The 25,000-nt window shown below is 43.2% G+C and overlaps 4 protein-coding genes across 27 annotated transcripts in view; 1 reads left to right on the top strand and 3 right to left on the bottom strand.

The window, feature by feature from the left end:
- The window catches only part of LOC121700226 (SEC14-like protein 1), a 25,319-nt gene extending 21,062 nt beyond the window's left edge, over positions 1–4,257 (bottom strand). Inside the window, exons 1-2 of one of the 3 annotated variants that reach the window (XM_042083062.1) lie at positions 3,862–4,257; positions 3,092–3,178 (exon numbers count right to left, since the gene is read on the bottom strand). In XM_042083062.1, coding sequence (XP_041938996.1) covers positions 3,092–3,154 — 63 coding nt within the window. In that variant the 5' untranslated portion in view covers positions 3,155–3,178; positions 3,862–4,257. The remainder of the gene's footprint in view (positions 1–3,091; positions 3,179–3,861) is intronic. The other 2 variants (XM_042083060.1, XM_042083061.1) reach the window with 2 other exon arrangements.
- The window catches only part of LOC121700216, a 1,725,899-nt gene that overhangs the window by 1,141,559 nt on the left and 559,340 nt on the right, over positions 1–25,000 (top strand).
- On the bottom strand, positions 4,504–19,232 carry LOC121700227 (nuclear body protein SP140-like protein). 10 transcript variants are annotated; one of them, XM_042083063.1, is made up of 17 exons: positions 19,122–19,231; positions 18,653–18,823; positions 17,697–17,871; positions 16,681–16,908; positions 16,114–16,299; positions 15,065–15,198; positions 14,088–14,141; positions 12,870–12,926; positions 11,975–12,020; positions 10,942–11,190; positions 10,652–10,791; positions 10,179–10,247; positions 9,110–9,234; positions 6,539–6,650; positions 6,287–6,361; positions 6,016–6,156; positions 4,504–5,630 (listed from the first exon to the last, which is right to left on the bottom strand). In XM_042083063.1, the coding sequence occupies exons 2-17, from the start codon at positions 18,818–18,820 to the stop codon at positions 5,526–5,528; spliced, it is 2,064 nt and encodes a 687-aa protein (XP_041938997.1). In that variant the 5' UTR covers positions 18,821–18,823; positions 19,122–19,231; the 3' UTR covers positions 4,504–5,525. The 10 variants fall into 10 exon arrangements, with proteins under 10 accessions (XP_041938997.1, XP_041938998.1, XP_041939005.1 ...); XM_042083064.1 differs by having other exon boundaries at positions 10,942–11,184; XM_042083071.1 differs by having other exon boundaries at positions 10,942–11,007; positions 19,122–19,230.
- LOC121700217 (NACHT, LRR and PYD domains-containing protein 3-like) overlaps positions 21,285–25,000 on the bottom strand; it is an 80,047-nt gene continuing 76,331 nt past the window's right edge. For 11 of the 13 annotated variants that reach the window (XM_042083036.1, XM_042083033.1, XM_042083034.1 and 8 more), the window contains 3 exons: positions 24,682–24,687; positions 22,668–23,590; positions 21,285–22,187 (listed from right to left, as the gene is read on the bottom strand). In XM_042083036.1, coding sequence (XP_041938970.1) covers positions 21,922–22,187; positions 22,668–23,590; positions 24,682–24,687 — 1,195 coding nt within the window. In that variant the 3' untranslated portion in view covers positions 21,285–21,921. The remainder of the gene's footprint in view (positions 22,188–22,667; positions 23,591–24,681; positions 24,688–25,000) is intronic. The other 2 variants (XM_042083026.1, XM_042083027.1) reach the window with 1 other exon arrangement.

The following is a 25,000-nucleotide window of genomic DNA, read 5'->3' as shown; positions in this document are numbered from 1 at the left end:
TTATGACAAAACAGTAACTAACAAACTAGATCCTAATAGAAAGCTGTTAGCTTCCCTAAGCTACAGGTAGGATTATAAGGTAGGCCTATTTACAACATAAATTGTCAATAGGCTATGCTGGCGACACAAATAAAATCTCCTTTGGAAACCAATGGCTTACGCCTTACAGTATCAAGCGGACTTAAACTGTCATATCGTGGCGAAAAGTTGTAATAACATTCACGCAGCTCCATGAGTCAAGGAAAGGGCGAATGAAGTAGCCACTTCTAAATGGGACCCACTACACAGTAGCTTAAGGTGTTTTGCTAAAGCAGCCATAATGAAATGAAGGTGTCATTGTTTGGATACTTCACACACACGTGCTTTTTAATTTCACAGACTACAACTACCAAGCTGGAATCAAAGCACATCGATTCCCCTCGCACACCCTGCACACACTTAAAACAAAATAAACAGGCGTCTCAGTCTCACGCATGTATAGGCAAAACTGTATCAGACCGGTGTAACGTTGGTAAATCTTCCATTGCACAGAATGATTTTGTAGCACGTGCAATAAATGACAGTCGAAAGATACAAACAGTGCTGCTATACATTTGCTTGGTATAACCGCATTTATAGTTTTCTACAAATGCAATCAATCAAATGCCTCCATCACTCAACCAACGCTAACGGTAACATTACCTAGGTCCTTATTGATATTACAAGATTAACGTACCTGCAGTAAAAACCAAGCATGTCCGATAAACATCCTCAGATTTATTTCGGCTTCAAGAAGAAATGGGAATAACACTTCATGTGAACATCGTCCTATCCTTATTAGATGTTCGCTGCGGTAAATTACAGTCCTTGTAGGAAGCGTCCATTGTTTTTTCCAACCCACTTTTAACTTCCAACAAAATTACGTCTCTCTGCAACGATGCGCCATCTAGTGGACAAACGACTACTTATCGCCAATACTGGAAATGCAGCCATGATGATGATGATGATGAATATTTATTTTGGCTTTCTTTTAATCCCACTGAATTTGTAATTATGTATCGGCCGTTCTAATACCGATAGTATGTGGGTGCCTGTGTGTGTGCATGTGTATATGTGTGCACCGCCATCTACAGGTCAATGAGTGTACAGTCATTAAATGTACACATAACCTAATTTTTTTTAGACCCCCCCATGGATGAAATTCTACGAAACTTGGCATACCCCAGAGAATGCCAGGTCAATCATACACATAAAATTTGGTGCAGTTCTGAACATCTTAACTGAAGATCGGGGCGATTAAAGCAGAATAATATTGCATTTTCATTTTTTACCAGGGGGGTGCAAATCACAAATGAGTGATTATGGGCCAGGTTGATGTGGGCCCTTGAGACCAACATACCATTAAAAATTCTTCATCCTCAGTGCCACGGTTCAGGTAGTTATTTAGGAAAAACTGCTTTTTTTGCGGTTCGGGGGGCCCAGCACGGGGGGGGGGGGAGTGGCCCCCGGGGACGAAACGAAAATTTTCCGTAAAAGTCTAGTGGGGCTACATACCCACCAAATTTCATGTGCCCCGGTGGTTCGGTGTCCCGGGTATCGTTGACCAAAAATTCAGGAAGTAGATGACAAACTTTGACAATCCCTATATGACCGCTTCGCTAGCGGCGGTCATAATAATAAGCACTGAGCTTATTGCACTGTTCACTTTTGCACAACCACCATTGCACACACACTCTACCATCTTGAATTTCCCCTGGGGATCAATAAAGTATCTATCTATCTATCTATCTATCTATCTATAGCACCTTAACAAGGTCAATGCATCACATGGTCAGTCCACCTTTGTAATCAAATGACATGTATACATTTCTGTGAGTGTTTTATGTATATGAGAGATATGTGTGAATGTGTGTTATGGTTGTATAAGCTACTAGATGCCAAAATTCCCCTCAAGATGAATAAAGTATCTGTCTGTCTGTCTGTCTGTCTCTTCAGATGAGGAATAAAGTATCTATCTATCTATCTATCTATCTATCTATCTATCTATCTATCTATCTATCTATCTATCTCTATCTCTCTCTCTTCAGATGAGGTTTTACCACTGTTCAGTGCGTGCTCTACCAGCTGGCCACACTGTTACATCAGCGTCTGAGCTCCATAAACCCTGTAGCTCTAGAACATTCCTTATGAGGGGTCAGAGGTCACTGGCTCTACTACCAACCTCTGAACACTGAGAGCTCGTTCACTCGCTCGGTCGCTCGTTCACTTTCACCTGCTCGCTCACTCAAACACTCACTCAAACACTCACTCGCTCTCTCACTCAAACACTCACTCACTCACTCACTCAGAGTGTGACAGCTGACGGGAGCTGCTGATGTTGCTGATGTCATAACACGCACAGTGGCGCCTGTTCAGCCAAGAGCCCCATCTCTACTTAATACAACACTCTACATTTGCCCCTGTACAATACATTTGCCCCTGTACGCCTGTTCAGCCAAGAGCCCCATCTCTACTTAACACAACACTTTAGATTTGCCCCTGTACAATACATTTGCCTCTGGACACTAGATTTGCCCCTGTACTCTACATTTGCCCCTGTACTCTACATTTGCCCCTATACACTATATTTCCCTCTGTTTTCTAGATTTGCCCCTGTACACTACATTTGCCTCTGTATTCTAGATTTGCCCCTGTACTCTAGATTTGCCCCTGTACCCTAGATTTGCCCCTCACTCTAGATTTGCCCCTGTACATTATATTTGCCCCCTGTGCTGCAATCTATGGGGAGCTGCTGCTGCTGTTCACACAGCGCCTGCAACACCAGCACAGATCTATGATCACCCACACAGAGTTGACTCATCTTCAGCTAACAAACACGACCTACTGCTGCAGCAGCTGACAAAAGGATTTCTGAGTTAGTTTACAATGCAATGCATATGGACATGAAGTGCTTAATGCAGCCATATTATTATGCTTACAGTATGATTATCAGACGCTTTCACCCAAAATGGCTATCCAGAGCATAGGAATTTAATGTATAGCAGGCGAATACATATGAATAATGCATAATGGAGGTGGATATATAGTGTGCAGTCCACACAAACACACTCACCGCCATGACCAGTTCAAAGGGGTACTTGTAGACCCTCACTGGGGACTGGTACTTCTGCACCATGGTTGCTGCCCCTCTACAGTTTACCTGCCAACAAATAGAACATAAATTATCAAAAAACGGTAACGTTAGTAGGCTTACATGAGTAAATACAAAGATTTTACCCTATGGTTTACATAAGTCATATTTCGCAAAAGTTCACGAGGCTTTGTAAGACGCACCACCCAAAATGCATTACCACGGCACCATTAGAATGGCATTACCAAGCAACCTGAAGCAACTTCAAGTAGGCTACTAACTTTAACTCAGTATCTGTTTTTGCTAGCATAATGTAATATCTTTCGTGTCGACAGTGATGACGTTAACGTTACCTTACAGTAACTTACAGTAGCCTACACATAATTTACAGTACACAACAAAACATTTGTGAACAGACAGACAAGGTAACTTACGGTGTAACATAATGTTAGGTTATGCACCTCATGCTACTCTATTCCTTATAGTTATCTGTTTAAGGTTAGTTAGGCGAGCTTCTATGTCGTAACATTAACGTTAGTTAGCTCAAGCTAATTTACACACTTTAGAATAACGTTACGATACATTGCTAGTGTAACTAATTCAGCAGCTTAAATGCCAAAGAAGGCTATGTCCCCACTTCGCTATGATACTTACACATCATTACTATTACATTAGAGTAGGCTGCTGGGACGAGTTAGATGTTATGTTAGTGCTACGTGTAATGGATGTCATCAACTGTTGGAATAACTTACCAAATTCTCCTGTCTGTCGGTCAGTGTAGATTATGTTTCATGTGAGAAGTTCAACTTCAGCACGTCATTTACATGAGGGCAACCATTACAGATTGTCTTAAAACGCTGCTTAAAACTTCATCCTATGTAAACGCCGCGAATTCGAAGTGAGCAATATCATGAGGCTCTATGAGTGTCAGAAGCATTACTGCCAGAAGCGGTCAGTAAAAAGTAGTTCTAGGCAGGCACGCAGGGGGCGGCGAGACCAGACGAGGGGGAGTTCCTGTCACAAGCTCACTGACCAATCTCCTAACGTCACCCATGTTACCTTTTACTTCATGCAGAGGAGTAGACGTATGTGATATGTCCGATATTATATAATTATACCAATGGTGGTAGGAGTACAGCGCCTACAACGTCAAATTGGAACATCATAAGTTGTTATGGGTTACAGTTGTGTTACTTGCAGGTGTTCATACCTGCTTCTTTGGAGACACAGCGACCCCTATTGGTAATTCAGGGAGGGATCATTCCAGCCCAAAGCATTGATCTGCTGCTAATCTCTTCTCTATATGAACCAGAGCCAGTAACTTGGCAAGCTGATGGGGAAAAACTGAAGAAATACTTCAGGTTATTCTCTTTCAGTCACACAAACAAGCACTGTTTTTAAGGAAATGTATTTTATTTTTTATTCAACAGTGCATGTAGCGCAAAAACATCTGGGACAGTATTACATGTTTTCAAAAATGTATTCAAGCAGACAGTTTTTAATGTGGACATTTAGTGGACTATTAACAGTTAGAAAAAAAAAAATAATTAAAAATTAAACAACAAATAAGCAAAAAAACAACATAGTACTCTTATTGTATCAAGGCAAACAATACATCTCAAACTCCAAAAGGAAGAGGTCATAAGAATTCTTTAATTCATTAAAAAAATAATGTTTTTGACGTACAAGTTTAAAGTAGTAATCGTTAATACACACACAGATAATGTATGTTTGATGGGCAGGTGTTTGCTGCTGGTACAACTGTGCTATTCGTCTAGGGTTTCTCTTTCTGTCTAGTCTGTGATCTAACTGTTGGGCACGTTGGATTAGACATGGCTGTCGTCACATGGAGCTTGTACAAAACGTGGCAATGCAAAGGTAAAGCAACGTGGTTATATACAGTAGAGACTGACTGCAATTATTGTAAGAGATGAGAAAACAAAATCCCAATTTGGACTTCAGTGGCCTAGGGGTCCTAGTGTGTCCCTGAGTAAACTGTGGTCAGGGATCTCTCTCGCTCTCTTTCTATATATACTGCTCAAAAAAATTAAGGGAACACTTACAGTTTCCCACAACATTTTTTTGAAACCTTCCACCCTTTTCTCAATTCTCAAACTACATTCACAGAATGTCTGACAGTTCTTGCAAAATAAAACACTCGCCTCAAAGGTTTTTTACTTGTGCACAGAAATAGTGTCAGAGCAATTATGTGTTCCCTTCATTTTTTGAGCTGTATATATATTTATATTTACATTTATTCATTTAGCAGGCACTTCAATTCAAAGCGACTTACTTATGTCAATTACATTACAAAGGGTGTTTGGTGACTTGCTCAAGAATTGAACCCACAACTTGTGTAGATACTGCATGCTAGCCAAGCTCCTTAACAATGGAGGGACTTGGGTTCGGCTGGACTTCATCCCGAATCATCACGTTGATTGGTTGCAATGAAGGTACTTTGAAACTCCTCTTCGAACAAAGTACTGAGTCTAATTCCCATTTCCTTAATCTCTTGATTGTTCTAAAATGAAAGAAACATTTTTAATTACACATCATTGTAAGAAATTTCAGTCCACAACAGACTTGACATATTTTACGTATCTAAACATAAGATAAAGAACCTAGCTGGGTATTCCTCTTTAAAATCAGCATAATATGGAACAACAGAAAACGGCTGTGCTCAGCCTCAACCAATTAGAATGAACATCAATTAGAATGAAATCATGGAGAATAAACAAGCATGTTCGTGCATTCCATCGTGAATCCTTTTGACTTTTTATAGATACATAATCTACGTAATTGTAGATATAAAGACAAGACAATTTGGCTTAGTTAAGCTTGCCATGTTTGTTAGATGGATTAAAACTGTCAGGACATGGTGTTCCACCCTAAACCTGTATACTAACCCTGTTGAAGACGGCACAGTTCCTGAAGATGAGTCGCACGTCTGAGACGAACTCCCCCACCAGACGGTAGCGACTCTCCAGGTTCTCCCGCACCTTCTGCAGCCACATGGGCCTTGGTATCACTGACGAGTAGCCTGACACCTGTCAATCAAAATGTAAGTGCATGTGGAAAAGACTGAGCATGCGCCTGAAAGAACATGCATCATGCACACACGTGCAGACAAACACACTCACACACACATACTGTATGCACATACACACACACACTTACAGTAGGGCAGGGATCTATAGTGAAGATTCTCTGCTCATCTGCATTGAGTAAAAACAGCAGGAGGTACTGACATTGCTGTAAGACACACACATACACACACACACACACACACACACAGTTTAGACACAACTGCAGACTGAAAAAAAAAAAAACAATATCAGACACAGTAACGAGAGAGGAAATAAGAATGGGGGGGTGTGTGATGAAGCACAGACTGATTGACAGCATTGTTGTCCAATGACATGAGCTCACCAGAGTATACACCGAGATCCTGCTGTCTAGGACCTGTTTTTGGGTCATGTGATCAGCATAACGCCATTCCTGACTCCTCTTCCACACACAGAACGTACACAGCCAGTCATCACTGTGTGGCACATACACACAAATACACACACGCACACACACACACACACACAAATACACACACACACACACGCATACACACACACACACAAATACACACACATACACAAATACACACACACACGCACACACACACAAATACATCTCTTAATTCTGACCGTCACTTAGCAACCGAATATGAATATGAACGTCACTCAGCAACCGCAGGATGACATCAGAAAAATGTGCAGTGGTCTCTTCATTTCTCTTCAGAGCTGTATATTGATATATTGACTTTGCACTATTCCCAATTAAACATATAAACATTTACCAATTAAATATAGGGCTTACTTGATTTACCCAATCACATGATGTTTTTATTAAATATAGGGCTTACCAATCACATGATGTTTTTATTAAATATAGGGCTTACTTGATTTACCAATCACATGATGTTTTTATTAAATATAGAGCTTACTTGATTTACCGATCACATGATGTTTTTATTGGGCTCATTTGATTTACCCGATCACATGATGTTTTTATTTAGATTTTACAGTGTCCTAAGTGTCCCTTTTTTGGGAATGGGGTTGTGCATATTATTACATGCCTATATATTTTTTTCATCTCCCTCTCATCTAGTTCAGCTCATCTACAGCTCTGGAAAAAATTAAGACACCACTGCACATTTTTCTGAAGTCATCCTATGGTTGCTGAGTGACATTCAAATGAGTTGACGACGGTCATATCCAAATTTGCAGTGGTCTCTTAATTTTAAAGGTGTCCTGCCACACAAAACCGTTTTTACTTGTAGTTCAATATGTGTTTGTGCTATGTTGTGAATGTGAAAATAAACAGCTATCTCCTCCGTCAGCTCTAGCCACTGAAAAGAAATAAGCAGAGAAATTAGGCCAATTGCAAAAGCTCTTCAGATTGACGTGGAATTGATGAGCTCATTACTATTCATGAGCTCACCCAGTTGAGACCACGCCCACAAAATTCGTCTAGCTCTGTGACAGTTTAGTAGGCCTATGCAAGTCAATGTGCCAATGGACTTGTGCGCTATGCACGAATAGAATTTCAACAATGCATTTTGCCCAAGAACCCAGACTTGAGGATCAAAAGGCTTCAGTTTATTTTTTGGAACAATGCTACAGGCTTTGCAAAAAGGTTGCTGTTGAAGCCTGGAGCAGTAGGCAACCATCACAGCAGTCTACGACCAGTGCCCGTAAGTAAAACGTTATTGTCGGAAGTGGTATGTTATACAGGTTTAATGAACTCGCTAGCCTAGCTGGTTTTATTTATGCACATTTGGACAATGCTAGCACTCGCTAGCCAAGCTAAGTTCATGCCATGAACCTAAAATTAGTTGATAACGGCTGTCATGTTATGGACGAAACCTACTAGCTGTTAGCCAATCAGAGTCAAGCAGCTTAGCTCATTGAATATTAATGAGAACTGGCGCAAATCGAGCTGAGTCTTCATGCAGGCTTTCAATACCACGCTAGAATGGCTTGAAACAAGGTAACCAAGGCATGTTTTCAACAACAAATGTTACATAGTCCATGGTCGAACTTCAGACATTACCTTAAAGTAATGAAATGTGTGGCAGGGCATCTTTAAATATGACCGTTGAATGTGAACAGCTGCATTTCCCTTCCTTCTCCTCTCCTCTTCTCTCTCTCTCTCCTCTCTCTTCTATTTCCCTTTCTTCTCCTCTCCTCTCTCTCTCCTCTTCTCTCATCTATTTCCCTTTCTTCTCCTCTCCTCTCTCTCTCCTCTTCTCTCATCTATTTCCCTTTCTTCTCCTCTCCTCTTCTCTTCTATTTCCCTTTCTTCTCCTCTCCTCTTCTCTCTCTCTCTTCTCTCTTCTATTTCCCTTTCTTCTCCTCTCCTCTTCTCTCTCTCTCTTCTCTCTTCTATTTCCCTTTCTTCTCCTCTCCTCTCTCTCTCTCCTCTTCTCTCATCTATTTCCCTTTCTTCTCCTCTCCTCTTCTCTCTCTCTCTTCTCTCATCTATTTCCCTTTCTTCTCCTCTCCTCTTCTCTCTCTCTCCTCTTCTCTTCTATTTCCCTTTCTTCTCCTCTCCTCTTCTCTCTCTCTCTTCTCTCATCTATTTCCCTTTCAGTGTTTCCCATACATTGACCTATTTGTGGCGGCCCACCACAATATCAACATTGACCATCACACAATGATTTTCCAGGTTGTACTAAATTGGGTTTAAAGCTGATTAGCATCATAACCATGCTGCGCTAAATTTGTTAAAAATTGTTGCATTCAAGTTAATTCTGCAAACCTACCACCACAAATAGAATTCAATTATGTGGGAAACACTGTCTTCTCTCATCTATTTCCTTTTTTTCCTCTCTCCTCTTCTCTCTCCCTCCCTGTCTCTCTCTCCTCTTCTCTCTCTCTCTTCTCTCTTCTATTTCCCTTTCTTCCTCTCTCCTCTTCTCTCTCCCTCCCTGTCTCTCTCTCTTACCCTGGTGAAGGTGCTGGAGTGGGTATGTGACAGTCTCTGTGGAAGGATCTGGGACACCCATCACAACACAGCAGCTCTCCTCTCTCTCCGCAGATGAAGCAGTGGTCATCATTTGTCTGGTCTTGCTGTTAGCGCACACACACGCACATACGCACACACACACACGTACGCACACGCATGCACACACACACACACACACACACACACACACACACACACACACAAACAAACACACACACACACAAACACACACACACACACACGAATAAACAAACACAAACACAGTCATCACACACTCATATACAAATGTATGCATGCAACTGGGCATTTTTTTCAAATACGAGAAAATTAACGTTTGGTTCTAGCCTGGCTAGTGCCACCACTTCTCAATGAGACGTGGTCTGGGAACCAAACGTTAATTTTCTCGTATTTGAAAAAAATGCCCAGATCCATTTATTGGGTGCCACGGATGTCTATAAATGCGTCTGTGCATAGCTCATCATCGTCTTGCTTTCCCCCTTGTTCTGTGATTGTTCCCCTATCTCAGGCGAAAATTTGCTCCATGGTCTCCAGGCTGCCTTAGCAGCGTGAATCAAATCGCGCGCAAGGCAGCATGGGAACACCCAGGCTACTTTGCACCACTCCATCCAGCTGTAGTATCGTTAACAGATCCAACTGGGGGTTACCCTGCGATAGTATCTGACTGTATGAAGAACCAGCATGCAGTTGTCTAACAGGGGGGCTACACCGCAAGCGTTCCCGAAGCGTAAAAACGATTTTTTGAACGTATGTGCCGCTATCACGTCTGGAGTAGCTACTTCCATTGATTATAGTAGAAGCTAACATACGGGCCGCGATCACATCTGGTGTAGCTATTTCCATTGACTATAGTGGAAGCTAACGAACGCGCCGCTATCACGTCTAGTGTCGCTACTTCCATTATTCCACTATAGTGGAAGCTAAGTGCTGCAGCATACGCGTCGTGAACGGAACGCTTCAGTTACATGCCCGGTGTAGCCGCCCTCTAACTCGGATAGACATGAGAAGTGCAGAGTGAATGAGATCTTACCAGGTCTGACTCTGTGTGACTGCACATTCGACACATACACAGCAGAGAATGCACCTGCAGGATCTTCCCCTACACACGCACACACACGCACACACACGCACACACAAACATGCATTATCAACTATACAGCAGATGAGACATCAGTACCTTAGGACTATCACTATCACTACCTTGGTGTATTTAATAAGTATTTTAAACTTCAAAACGTTGAAACAGCAGGACGAACTCCCCATCATTTTGGGAGAAGGTACTGACAAGCAGGTACTGACTGGTAGCTGACAAGCTGGTCTCTACGGTGATATCTCTCTCTTTACCTGTAAAAGGTAGCTAAGAGGCTGGCCTATACAGGTGATGTCTCTCTCTTTACCTGTAAAAGGTAGCTAAGAGGCTGGCCTCTACAGGTGATAACTATCTCTTTACCTGTAAAAGGTAGCTTAGAGATTGGCCTCTACAGGTGATAACTATCTCTTTACCTGTAAAAGGTAGCTTAGAGGTTGGCCTCTACAGGTGATGTCTCTCTTCCACATTCCATCCATCAGATCAGGGTTCAGCCTGATGAACTCTGCAGGGGTCAGCCACCTCTCATCTGTACGGATGCACTTTCCTGTACTTCCTGAAAAGGTCAAAGGTCACTAGGGGTCACTCTCAGGTCACTCAACACAGCTTTCAGTCATGGCTAAAGGGAAAGTTATCCATCTGACAGTACAGAGTGTACATACTCTTACAATAACTCTCTCTCTCTCACACACACACACACACTCACCTGACGCGAAGCGGTCTTTCTGCAGTCTTCCGGTGACAGGCCCACACTGGACAGGCAGAGTGCTTCCTTCAAACAGGGATGTGTCCACCTCCCCGTTGTCATGGTTACTGCCTCCCTCTACAGCCCCTCCAGCCCCCGCCATCCCTCCCTCCTCTTCTTCCCCCTCTTCCCTCTCTTCTCTCAGGTCTCCCTCGCTTCTGTCCTCCGTCTGGTTACTGCTGCTGTTCTCTTCATCACTGGAGTCAGACACTTGCACAGAGGAGGAGAGAAGGGCACTTACAGGTGCAGCTATTTCACTCCATACATTACAAGCAAACTCACACACACACACAGCAAACTCACACACAGCAAACTCACACACACACACAGACACAAATAAAGCAATTTCATACACACACATACACAAAAAAACATACTATTATGTATGTTACTAATTACAATTTATGTAATTATTACCATTATCATTATTATTATTGTTAGTATGCCCCTGTCCTCCAAAGACACACAAATGTTGTCTCTATTGTTGCAACACTGAAAATGCACTACTAACTACCTAGCGAGTGTGAACTCACGTCTGCACTACTAACTACCTAGCGAGTGTGAATGTGCGCTGTATTGTGATACTAACTAACTAGCGAGTGTGAACTCACGTCTGCACTACTAACTACCTAGCGAGTGTGAACGTGTGCTGTAGTGTGATACTAACTAACTAGCGAGTGTGAACTCACGTCTGCACTACTAACTACCTAGCGAGTGTGAACGTGTGCTGTAGTGTGATACTAACTAACTAGCGAGTGTGAACGCGTGCTGAAGTGTGAACTCACGTCTGCACTACTAACTACCTAGCGAGTGTGAATGTGTGCTGTAGTGTGATACTAACTAACTAGCGAGTGTGAACGTGTGCTGTAGTGTGAAACTACCTAGCGAGTGTGAACCTGTGCTGTAGTGTAACTAACTAGCGAGTGTGAACGTGTGCTGTAGTGTGATACTAACTAACTAGCGAGTGTGAACGTGTGCTGAAGTGTGAACTCACGTCTGATGGAGTTCTCTGGGCTGGAGGGAAACAGGGCTCTCCTCATCTGCAGCAGAGATCACAATAGAGTACAGTAAGTAGTAGATATGAGTAGAGTAGAGATGAGTAGAGTAGAGATGAGTAGAGTAGAGTAGAGTAGAGTAGAGTAGATATGAGTATAGTAGAGATGAGTAGAGTAGAGTATAGTAGAGATGAGTAGAGATGTCATCTCTACTATACTCATATCTACTCAGAGTAGAGTAGAGTAGAGTAGATATGAGTATAGTAGAGTAGAGATAAGTAGAGTAGAGTAGAGATGAGTAGAGTAGAGATGAGTAGAGTAGAGTATAGTATAGTAGAGTAGAGTAGAGATGAGTAGAGTAGTGTAGAGTAGAGTAGAGATGAGTAGAGTAGATATGAGTATAGTAGAGATGAGTAGAGATGTCATCTCTACTCATCTCTACTATACTCTACTCATCTCTACTATACTCATAGTAGAGTAGAGTAGATATGAGTATAGTAGAGTAGAGATGAGTAGAGTATAGTATAGTAGAGTAGAGATGAGTAGAGTAGAGATGAGTAGAGTAGAGTATAGTAGAGTAGAGATGAGTAGAGTAGAGTAGAGTAGAGTAGAGTATAGTAGAGTAGAGATGAGTAGAGTAGAGATGAGTATAGTAGAGATGAGTAGAGTATAGCAGAGATTAGTACAGTAAATATGAGTAGAGTAGAGATGAGTAGAGTAGAGCAGCGCAGAGTAGTAGTAGCTAGTAGGCTAGTCACATTTAATTTAGTATGCATGAAGTCCTAGTCACAGCGCCTCAAAAAGACTAAAAATGCTTGTTTGGTAAACCAACACAACTCATAACAACAACAACAACAATTTCACTACTATCACTGGTGTGTGTGTGTGTGCTACCTTCTTCTTAACATGTGTGGGGTCTGTGTTAGTAAACTGCTGCATGCAAGTACCATCCTGAGTGAAAGCCAGAGCACATGATCAGCGTTCAGCGTGTGTATCTCACACTTACAAATGTAACACTGTTACAACACTAGAATACACACACACACACACACACACACACAAACACTTACACCATAGCATTGTTACAACACTAGAAAACACACTTACACACACTTACACCATAGCAGTGTTACAACACCAGAATACACACACACACACACTTACACCATAGCACTGTTACAACACTAGAAAACACACTTACACACACTTACACCATAGCAGTGTTACAACACCAGAATACAAACACAATCACACACACACACTTACAGTACACCATAGCACTGTTACAACACTAGAATACACACTTACACCATAGCAGTGTTATAACACTAGAATACACACTTACACCATAGCACTGTTATAACACCAGAACACACACTTACACACACATGTACAAAAGTAGCACTAATACAACACCAGAACACACACTTACACACACATGTACAAAAGTAGCACTAATACAACACCAGAACACACACTTACACACGTAGCACTAATACAACACCAGAACACACACACACTTACACACGTAGTACTAAAACAACACCAGAACACACACTTACACACATAGCACTAAAACAACACCAGAACACACACTTACACTTGTAGCACTAAAACAACACCAGAACACACACACACACACACACACACACTTACACACGTAGTACTAAAACAACACCAGAACACACACTTACACACACACACGTAGCACTAAAACAACACCAGAACACACACACACACATAGTACTAAAACAACACCAGAACACACACATACACACATACTGTAGCACTAAAACAACACCAGAACACACACTTACACACGTAGTACTAATACAACACCAGAACACACACATACACACACTTACACACGTAGTACTAATACAACACCAGAATGCACACATACACACGTAGTACTATTCTAACAGCAGAATGCACACATACACACGTAGTACTATTCTAACACCAGAATGCACACATACACACAGAGTACTATTCTAACACCAGAAGTGTGGTATTGTCACTGTAGCAGTGCCTTTATCATTGTGAATTGTTACCAGGGCAATACCTGATGTTACCCTGGTAACACCAGAACTACTGTAGGTGATAGGTTACCTGTCCTCTGTCAGCTGATCTCCTTTTAGCTGGTGAAGACGTTAAGTGATTTTCCTGCAAGAACACAAGTAAAATAAAAAGTAATAAAATAATTGAAAACAAATAAATATAAATTCAACTCTGCTTCACCCACCTTTCTGTGTCTGTTAACAGTAAAGAGCACATGACAAAATGAAATAGTGATGCAGGCAGGCTTCTCCAGATACGTAACTTAAGAGTTCTGTTCGCAGAGTGTAAAAATGGTTTTAGAAGACTGATCTAATTATTTTTAAAATTATGTGCCGTTACCACAACAGCAGTGTAGCTAGTTTCATTGATGATAGTGGAAGCTAATTATTACCACAACAGTGGTGTAGCCAGTTTCATTGATGATAGTGGAAGCTAATTATTACCACAACAGCGGTGTAGCCAGTTTCATTGATGATAGTGGAAGCTAATTATTACCACAACAGCAGTGTAGCCAGTTTCATTGATGATAGTGGAAGCTAATTATTACCACAACAGCGGTGTAGCTAGTTTCATTGATGATAGTGGAAGCTAATTATTACCACAACAGCGGTGTAGCTAGTTTCATTGATGATAGTGGAAGCTAATTATTACCACAACAGCGGTGTAGCCAGTTTCATTGATGATAGTGGAAGCTAATTATTACCACAACAGCGGTGTAGCCAGTTTGCTACACTCTGGGTGCATGTTCCTGAGCCCCCATGTTCATGCCCCCAGAGTGTAGCATTATGTGAAAAATTGCTGAACAGGTGAAATAAAAGCTGTTGTTTTAGTAAATTAATTGAAATATTAATTTAAGCTGTTGTTAAATTAATTTAAAATGTTGTTTCAGTAATTTTTAGTAATATTTCAATTAAAATTTGGCTTATGGAGGATGTCAGAGGAATTAACATACAACTACACACACACACACACACACACACACACACACACACACACACACAGACACACACACACTAGTTTCCAGTCACCTGAATCAGCTTTTGCAGTGGTGTGTTGCGGCAGCGGATGCTGGTCTTCCAGTTCTTGCTCCTCTCCTTACCTCCCAGCTTCTCAAACTCGCCTGGTGTGTACCACCTATCCTCGTGAAAAATGCTCCTCACTCCTGCAAAGCAACAAAGTGAAAAATGCACCTTATTCCTGCAAAGCAACAACGTGAAAATGCACCTCACTCCTGCAAAGCAACAAATTGAAAAAGCACCTCATTCCTGCAAAACAACAAAGTGAAAAATGCACCTCACTCCTGCAAAGCATCAAAGTGAAAAATCACCTCATTCCTGCAAAGCAACAAAGTGAAAAATGCACCTCACTTCTGCAAAGCAAGAATGAAGCTAAAAAGGTAGCCAATCCGTTGATTGGCGATCAACAGGGTCATGTTCCTGCATCATATTTACAGTACATGTTTATCACTTTTTTCCGAAGCGGCTTACAGAGAGCTAAAGTTACACAGTGCAAGACAAGGTGTTGTGTTCTGGACATGCAGTGGCAATGCCAGAGGCGCCGAAATGTGTTGGAAGCCATTAGTGCACTCAGGGCTAAAGGAGAATCCTGACCATCCTTTCACATAGATCTCTGTTTCTGGAGGTCACCGAGTACTGTCAGTACAAAAGAAAACAAAAAAAAAAAACAACGAATCAGGTGCTACTTAGCTCGAGTTGCTGCAGCCAACAGCTAGAGTAGCCAGGCAGCTACAGTGCTACACCTTGGGGGCATAATCATAATAATAATCATAATCATGCCCTCAAGAGTGCAGCACTGTAGCTGCCTGTCCTGACTCCCCCCCCCCCCCCCCCCCCAACCCCCCTGCCCATACGGACAGTAATGGCTGTAATTCTCCTTTAGGTCTGTAGTCAGTACTAAGATACAAGTAACAAAACTCCTGACCCCGCTAGAGAGGATGCCTCACCTTTGGCTAGTTTGACCCCGCTAGAGAGGATGCCTCACCTTTGGCTAGTTTGACCCCACTAGAGAGGATGCCTCACCTTTGGCTAGTTTGACCCCGCTAGAGAGGATGCCTCACCTTTGGCTAGTTTGTCTCTGTATAGAGTCCCCTCTTTGTTCCCGCAGGTGACGGGCAGCTGGGTCTTAAACATGGGCCAGTTCCAGATGTCCTCTCTACCCCCCTTGATCAGAGGAGAGCCTGGACAACACAGCAGGGAGTGAGAGGACGGAATGACAGGAGGGACACACAGAACAGCTCGGAGAGCTGAAACAGAGGTCAGGGCATTTGAATGCTAATACTCGTTTTCATACACTTTAGTCACATTATATTCTATACCAAAGATTTCCAACTGGTGGTGATCTAGGGATCTAGCCTGGCCACGCCCACCGAGATCTACTTTCAGGGAGATACTAGTCTGGAGCACCATAATTCACTAACGTTTCCATCAGACTCCAAAAAGATCAGGCCAATCAGCAACAATAGGGGATCGAAACACACACACGAAAGCCACTGTTGTTGAGCAAGACACTTAACCCTGAGTTGCTCTGGGGAGAATGGCCCTTGTAATAATTGACACAGGTGAGTCACTTTGGATAAAAAGAATGAATGAATGAATGAATCTAAGTATGAGAAATGTAGACTTACCGTAAATAGGTTTCTGAAGCTTCCTCTTCTTCACACTGGTTTTGACTTGAGAAGTCCCTGCTTGATCTTGCTCCTCCTCTTCCTCCCTTTCGCTCGTGCTCCCTTTGCTCTTCTGTCTACTCCTCTTCTTCACCTTCCTCTCTTTCATGTCTTCACTCTTTTCCTCTGCGTCCTTCTCCTCGCTCGTGCAGTCCACCTCCGGATGACTTTCATTGAATGGGAAGGACCCTGCATTTGAGACAGGAAATGACATCGGGGAGACTTATCAAAGCCTGCTCCCAAACAAAGGCCACCAGGCAAGTGCAACGCTTTGAGCAGAGTTTTTGGCGGGTGTTTCTATTTTCTTTATTTTAATTATTGGGCAATTCCACGGAAAATTGACTTTTTGTCACATCCATAACGCCAATAAAATGTGATGGTATGGTATGATGTGAATGGTTACATGAAATTTGAGCATTTGCTATTTTTGGCTGATGAATGTAAATGAGAAAAAATGCACAAAAAATGAATGTTATCTTTCACATCATACAAATGCCAAGGGATTTCACTGGCGTTATGGATGTGACAAAAAGTCCATTTTCTGTGATATTGCCCTATTCTATTTTATTTCTGGCTCCACCAGAAACAATGTACACATAGTCTATCCCCGGCTTCCACCGTTGTGCCCTTGAGCAAGACACTTAACCCCCAGTTGCCTTGGGCACAGTAGCCCTTGTAATATAACTGAAATAATATATCAGTTGCCTTGGGCACAGTGGCCCTTGTAATATAACTGATATAATGGATACAAGCATCTGCTTAATGAATGTATGTAACTGTACACACACACACACACACACACACACACACACACACACACACACACATACACATATATACACACACACAATCCATGAGGCTGATCCTTAGCAGTCTGAGAGTGCACGCACGCGCACACACACTCACACACACACACTGACACACACGCACACACACACACGCACACACACACACACACACCATCCACAAACACACACCATCCATGAGGCTGTTCCTCAGCAGTCTGAGAGTGGGGTACAGCTGCATGATGTGGTCTGTAAACACACTCCGCCAGAAGGTCTCCACACACTCCGGCTGATGGGTCTCCAGACTGTCCAGCACCTCATACACACCCTTCTTCTTCTGCTCCTTCGTCTTCATCCTGACCACTCTCTGGTGGAGAGAGAGAGAGAGAGAGAGAGAGAGACAGATAGAGAGAGAGAGAAAGAGAGATACAGAGAGAGAGAGAAAGAGAGACAGACATAGAGAGAGACTAATTACTACTATAATGCTTTGGCAATATTGTATGTTCAGTCATAAAGCTTTTTGAATTGAATTGAGAGAGAGAGACATAGAGACCGGGAGAGAGAGAGACAGGGAGAGAGAGAGAGAGAAGGAGGGAGAGAGACAGAGACAGGGAGAGAGAGAGAGAGAGAGAGAGAGAGAGAGAGAGAGAGAGATAGGAGGTCTAGGTTGCCTAGATTAATGTAATTTATTGAATGCACATGTACACACTTTGTACTTTGTAAATTGCACGTTGGACTTTTTGATAACAATGTTAGGCTAATGTGATACATTACATCAAGGGAGCTATATGGTGTGCCGATAACTCTCTTTCTACTTTTGGAGTTATACTTTTCTGATTCTGATCCAGCATCCATCCAAAATTGTGAAAAAGGGGTGTGCGTGGTCACATAATGTGATAAACTAAAAAAAAAACGTTAAAAATAAACCAGTCTGTTGAACAAATAACTACTTGATAAACCTGTAGCCTACTTAACATAGCCTGACATATTAATTTAAATATTATGTTTTTGTATTTGTGTGTCGCCTTGGACAAAGGCGTAAGCCAAATTCCATAACCATATTGCGTCGCCCTATGGGCCGACCGTGCACCTATGGCAGGAAAATAAAATAAAATATGTCACACAACAAAGTGTGTAGGCCTATTTACCTGATAGAGCTTCTCCGACAGAAGGTCGTGGTCCCGCAACTGAGTGAGGAAGGTGTGTGGTTGATCCATGCACGACATCTCCGTCTTCTTACGGCGAAAGAAGAGCAGCAACTGATCCTGCGTTAGGAAATCCAGCGGGTCCATTGGCGCGCGGACAGTGACAACCATTCACTGCAGAACAGCAACATGTCTTTTCGTATTCAATCGTATTCGTGTTAATGCCAAGACTTTGAGCAGCTCAAAACTTGGTCAGACATGAACTTAGATCATATAAACTAAGCATGACAAATTCAAATTCATAAAATCAGAACCATCGAAATTGCAACCAGCCTTAAAACAACAGCAGAGATCCGAATGTAATGTGCTCTGTGTGGGATCTGAATCTGATCAGACATAGCATTCTGTCCATTCTGTCCGTTCTACCTGTCAAGCACATCGACAAGCGGAGTCTATCGAAGTCTATGCTTACCTCTACACCAAATTCTCTGATGGTATGACGTTTTGTATATTATTTTCCTAAAACACAAATCTCCCGCCTGTGTCGTCATGTAGTCCACATCTAAACACGGAAGTCATGTCGCAGTTTATGACGTCTGGAAAACGAAAGTTAGAAAGAGCGTTTTCAAAGAAATGCTCCAGATCCGGTCCTGCGAGGGGCGCAGCCTTTAGGCTACTGTCAGCCTTGTCGTTATCCTGCATCAGCGTGCCTCCTCAGCGTGAGACTAAACTGTTTATATATATATATATATATCTATATATATATATCTCTATATATATATATAGAGAGAGAGAGATAGATAGATAGATAGATAGATAGATAGATAGATAGATATAGATATATGATCCGCACACCATATAGCTCCCTTGATATGTAAGCACATTAGCCTAAGATTTTTATCAAAAAGGCCAACGTGCAATTTACAAAGTATTCATGTGCATTCAATAAATTACATAGGCAACCTAGATATTATTCGTCAACAAATGCATTTCAGAGAGCTTTCCCAAACAAAACAATTAAATGGCCGCTTTTAAACTATGCAGGATTGTAGGCTAATATTCTGGACATGAAAAAGCTGTAGGCCAGCATTTCGGAGAGAAGCAATATTTTGGTCATGAAACAGCACTGCACTGCATTTAACCTCAGAAACACTGTGTGTGTGCCACAGCTGCAGTTTTGTAAGGGGTTCGGCTATGATAACTAGGCCTGTCTAGTTATCAGAGCCGAAAACAAATAGTTTTTCTTTAAGAAATTAAACAAAATGCAAAACATCATATTAATTTGAGGTGTGTCTGATTAGTCCCATATAGGATAACTATTCTGCATTGGTTTGGAGTCACTAGGTCACATGTCTTGGGAGGTATTGAAAAAAGGGGACCATTCCTTTTAGGAAATACTATATTTTCTTTAAAATATTCATATAAAATATAGTGTGCATACAGTGGCCATAAGAAGTGGTGTGTCTGATGAGTCCGATATAGAATAACTATTCTGCATTGGTTTGGAGTCACTTCTGTAGGTCACATGACTTGCGAGGTATTGAAATAAAGGAGACTATTCCTTATAGGAAATACTATGTTTTCTGCATTATTTTCTAATGTATTTTCTTTTCTTTTTCTTAGTATATGAATTATGGAATTCAATTCAGGTAGCTACAGTAATGTCCTTAAATACAGTAGGAGTTTTATCAGGCTTTTTTAGATTGGTCTGCGTAGTCTGCGTACCATAACATTCCTTCCTGCATGCGCCCATGATGTAACCTCTACAGTATAACCTTTACCGTGTCCAGGTGGATGAGCCATGAGAGTGGAAACTACAAATCTTCCGCAGCTGTTGGAACCATTGACACCCATTTCCATGGAGACCATTGACACCCATTTCCATGGATACCATTGACACCCATTTCCATGGAGACCATTGACACCGACACCCATTTTCATGGAGACCATTGACACCCATTTCCAATATTCCAGAAACCCAGGCATCAATCACAATCGCTTATCCAGCACGGGGCGGGTTTTTATGGTAACAGAGTAGGGTAATGCATTCAATACAACCATCGCTTAGCTGATAGCAGATATATGAACTCTTTAAAACCTTGACTCAGAAAAAGGCCATGTTAAAAAGGGCATCACTTGCTCTCTGATACAGTACCCTCCAGAATGATCACCAACAGATTTATACCGGTTTTTAGTCAACCTCAGCAGAAGATGACTAAAAACCGGTATAAATCTGTTGGTGATTTATTGTAATCTCACAATGACAAAATAGGACAAATCCAACCTTGAAGGGATGCAAATTTATTTTGAGAAAAAGGAAAATCTCAAAGAAATAAACATTTTGGTAACGCACGTTGCTCACAATTATTGGCACCCCTGAAAAATCTTATACAAAACCTAACCGAAACATTTTCATATCTAATTTCAATTTATTTGAATAAATCAGAGTGTCTGAACTTTCAGAAGTAGTTCATGACTTTCTTTTTCACTACGGTATGAAAATAAAGTCACACAGAGGCTAAATCCTTTAGTCATTTTTCAACATCGGAAAGACAAGAGAATACACTAAATTTAAATAAAAAGAATGTGTGTTGACATTTGTAAGTCAGAGAATGAAAATGAGATACTTTGTTGAAAATGCCTATATTGACAGTTAAAACAATGATTAAAAGGTTCTAATCATCTGGAAAAATGACAAACATGCTTGGACAAAGACCCATGGTTATCTTGCCCCCACATACAGTATGAAGGATGGTAAGATAGGGAAAATATTCCATAAGAACCACTGTTGGAGAGTCACAGACAAAGGTGTCATCTTGGTGCCCCCCCCCCCCCCCTCCCCCAAAAAAAAAAAAATTCTTAAAAAGTGACCTCACTGCTAATAGATCATTTAGATTTAGATGTTATACATGAGTAATGTGTGGACTTCATTCATATGAGACCAGAGTCGTGGTCCATAAACTGAGTAAACTTATGATGACAACAATGAATTGAACTGTACAACACCACACATCATCACTGCTCTTACTAAGTGCTCACAGGTGCAGCTCTCCATACAGGTGGGGGTCCAGTTCTCACAGGTGCAGCTTTCCAATACAGGTGGGGGTCCAGTTCTCACAGGTGCAGCTTTCCAATACAGGTGGGGGTCCAGTGCTCACAGGTGCAGCTCTCCATGCAGGTGGGGGTCCAGTTCTCACAGGTGCAGCTTTCCAATACAGGTGGGGGTCCAGTTCTCACAGGTGCAGCTCTCCATGCAGGTGGGGGTCCAGTGCTCACAGGTGCAGCTCTCCATGCAGGTGGGGGTCCAGTTCCTCCAGCAGGACCAGCATGATGCTGCAGGCTGTATCTCCCTTCCTGTGCACCATGTCCACCAGGCAGCTCACCTGGTCCTGCAGCACCTGGCTCCTCTGCAGGACCTCTTCAGCCTCCCTGCTGCTCAGCACAGGAGGCCTGTGGGCCTGGAGACGGTCCAGCGTGCTCCTCAGGACTCCTCTGGACACTCCCCTGATGAGGCCGGGCCGCACCTGGGCCAGCCGCTCTGCTCACAACAGAGAGGACAGTGAGTGAGTTAGACCACCTGAGGAACCATCTGTGTGTCACCTTGTATGGCACTCTGCACAAGGTCTCCCATATACCTGCCCTGGTGTGTGTGTGTGTGTGTGTGTGTTTGCGTGTGTGTGTGTGCGTGTGCGCATGTGTGTGCGTGTATGTTAGTGTGCTCCTTCACTAAACTGACATTTTCAGTAAAGCTGCAGTGTGTGTGTGTCTAGGTGTGTATGTGTGCTTGTGTGTGCGCGGCCGGGGGGGGGGGGGTATAAGTACCTGTGTTTGTGTGTATGTGTGTGTGTGTGTGTGTGTGTGTGCGTGTATGTTAGTGTGCTCCTTCACTAAACTGACATTTTTAGTAAAGCTGCAGTGTGTGTGTCTAGGTGTGTATGGCAGGCGGGGGGGGGGGGGGGGGGGGGTATAAGTACCTGTGTTTGTGTGTATGTGTGTGTGTGTGTGTTTGTGTGTACACCTGTGTTTGTCCCCTGGCTGCTGCCCTGTCCTGGGCTCCTGCTGGGCTTGCAGTAGTCACGTCTGCGGATCTTGACTGTCCAGATGGGCTGTTGAGAGCTGATGACCTCCATATCAAATTCCTTCTCTGGCTGCTCCATGTACACCTCACAGAAGTTACCAGTGGAGAGCGGCCACAGGTTCATCTTCTCGGGCTGAATCTCAGATGGGCATGATGTCCTCACACAAAAGGTGTCCATCTCCCGGAGTGAGCCCAAGACGCGGGGTTTGTCGATCCACACCCCTGTCTTCTCCTTCTCCACATCCTTCTGGAGGATGGCCCGGATGTGAGCTGGGTCGTTCGGGTAGGTCGGCACCAGGTAGGCCTGGAGAACCAGGGGAGCGGTGCAGGTGCAGAAGAGCAGCAGCTCACAGTGGACTTTGGGAGAAAACAGATCCCTCAGGTAATACACCAGCCCTAACAGAGAGAAGGAGGGGTGGAGAAGCCTGGCATGGTGTCGGGTCAGCTCACACACCTCCACACACACTCCACTCTCCCGCCCATGCAGGACCCTCACAGCATCACCCACAGACGCCTCAAAACCCCCCAAACAGAGGTAATGTGGCAGGTGGATCTCCTCCAGCTCTCCTGACATGACCCTGATGTCCATCAGAGGACCAGCTGGTCTGGACTGCATGTGGGCCAGCTCTTCAGCAAAGACATGCCAGTCTGTGAAGCGGTACTGCAGGGTGACTGGACCATCACATGTCCAGCGCAGACCAGACTCTGAGCACTCATAGCTCCCTGCAGGAGAGCTCAGGCTATAGGTGGAGACACTCTCATCTGTGGAGACTTCAGGCTTCAACAGGACCCAGTGGCTGGAGTCTGGAACTTCAGCACAGAATTCACAGCTCCTCTGTGGGGCATCACTGTGGTGATCCTCCCTTTAACACACACACACACAAACAGAGTTTGAAAACAGAAAGAGCAGCTTAATTATCAGTTTCTCCCTCCAAACATCGGTCAGGTCAAGGTGTTTGGAAATGTGATCTTTCATCTGAGTAGAATGAACATACATAAGGCGGCAGGACGTGTGTGTGTGTGTGTGTGTCCTCAGGCTATGAGTCAGGCTACAGTCCCATCCTGTTTTTTGTTTTTAAATATTGCTTATGCCTATAATTGGGCAGGACAGTAAAGAGAGTGACAGGAAGGGAACGGGAGAGAGAGAGAGAGAGAGAGAGAGAGAGAGAGAGAGAGAGAGAGAGAGAGAGAGATGGGGTGAAATGACCCGGGGCATGTGGACCTGAATATGGTATGGACGCTGTAACCAGTTGCACCACAGCAACCCCCAGTCCCATCCTTTTTAAAGTCCACCACCATCACACCTGAACCAACGAGAGTGGCGGTCTCATGCCTTAATGACCACAGGCCAGTGGCCCTCACGCCAGTCCTGATGAAGTGATTTGAGGGCCTTATCAAGACACACATCCTGAACATAGTTCCAGCAACCCTGGATCCAATGCAGTTTGCGTACAGGTCAAACAGATCCATACAGGATGCCATCTCACTTGCATTCAATTCTGACTCCCCTGGAGAATAAGAACAGCTATGCTAGTCTGCTTTTTATTGACTACAGCTCAGCTTTTATTATCATCATACCCACTAAACTCAAACACAAACTGCACAACCTGAGTCTCTCTACGCTGCGTAACTGGATACTGAGCTTCCTCACTGCCAGGCCACAGCATGGTTGCCTTGGAAACCACTCCTCCAGCACCCTCATCATGAACACTGGAACAGCGCAAGGCCACATACTCAGCCCTATTACACCCTCTTCACACATGAACACATACTCAGCCCTATTACATGTGCACCCTCTTCACACATGAACACATACTCAGCCCTATTACACCCTCTTCACACATGAACACATACTCAGTCCTATTACACCCTCTTCACACATGAGCACATACTCAGTCCTATTACACCCTCTTCACACATGAACACATACTCAGCCCTATTACACCCTCTTCACACATGACTGTGTCGCTGTCCAGCCCAACATCATCATGATAAAGTTGGCGGACGACACCACAGTCATTGGTCTTATGACGGGCGATGATGAATCAGCATACAGGAGGGAGGTGGCAGAACTGGTCACATGGTGTGAGGCTAACAACCTCACACTGAACATCAACAAGACCAAGGAGATGGAGGTGGACATGAGAAGGGGTGACCAACTACACCTGCCACCACTACTGTTTGGAGACTCAGAGGTTGAGAGAGTGGACAGCTACACATTCCTGTGTCCACGTGTGCCAAGACCTTAGGTGGACTAAGAATTCGGAACAGCT

This window comes from Alosa sapidissima, chromosome 24 (assembly GCF_018492685.1).
Source record: "Alosa sapidissima isolate fAloSap1 chromosome 24, fAloSap1.pri, whole genome shotgun sequence".
NCBI classification, from domain to species: Eukaryota; Metazoa; Chordata; class Actinopteri; order Clupeiformes; family Clupeidae; genus Alosa; species Alosa sapidissima.
Note: the sequence above shows the minus strand (reverse complement) of the source record. Positions and strands in the feature narration are given on the sequence as shown.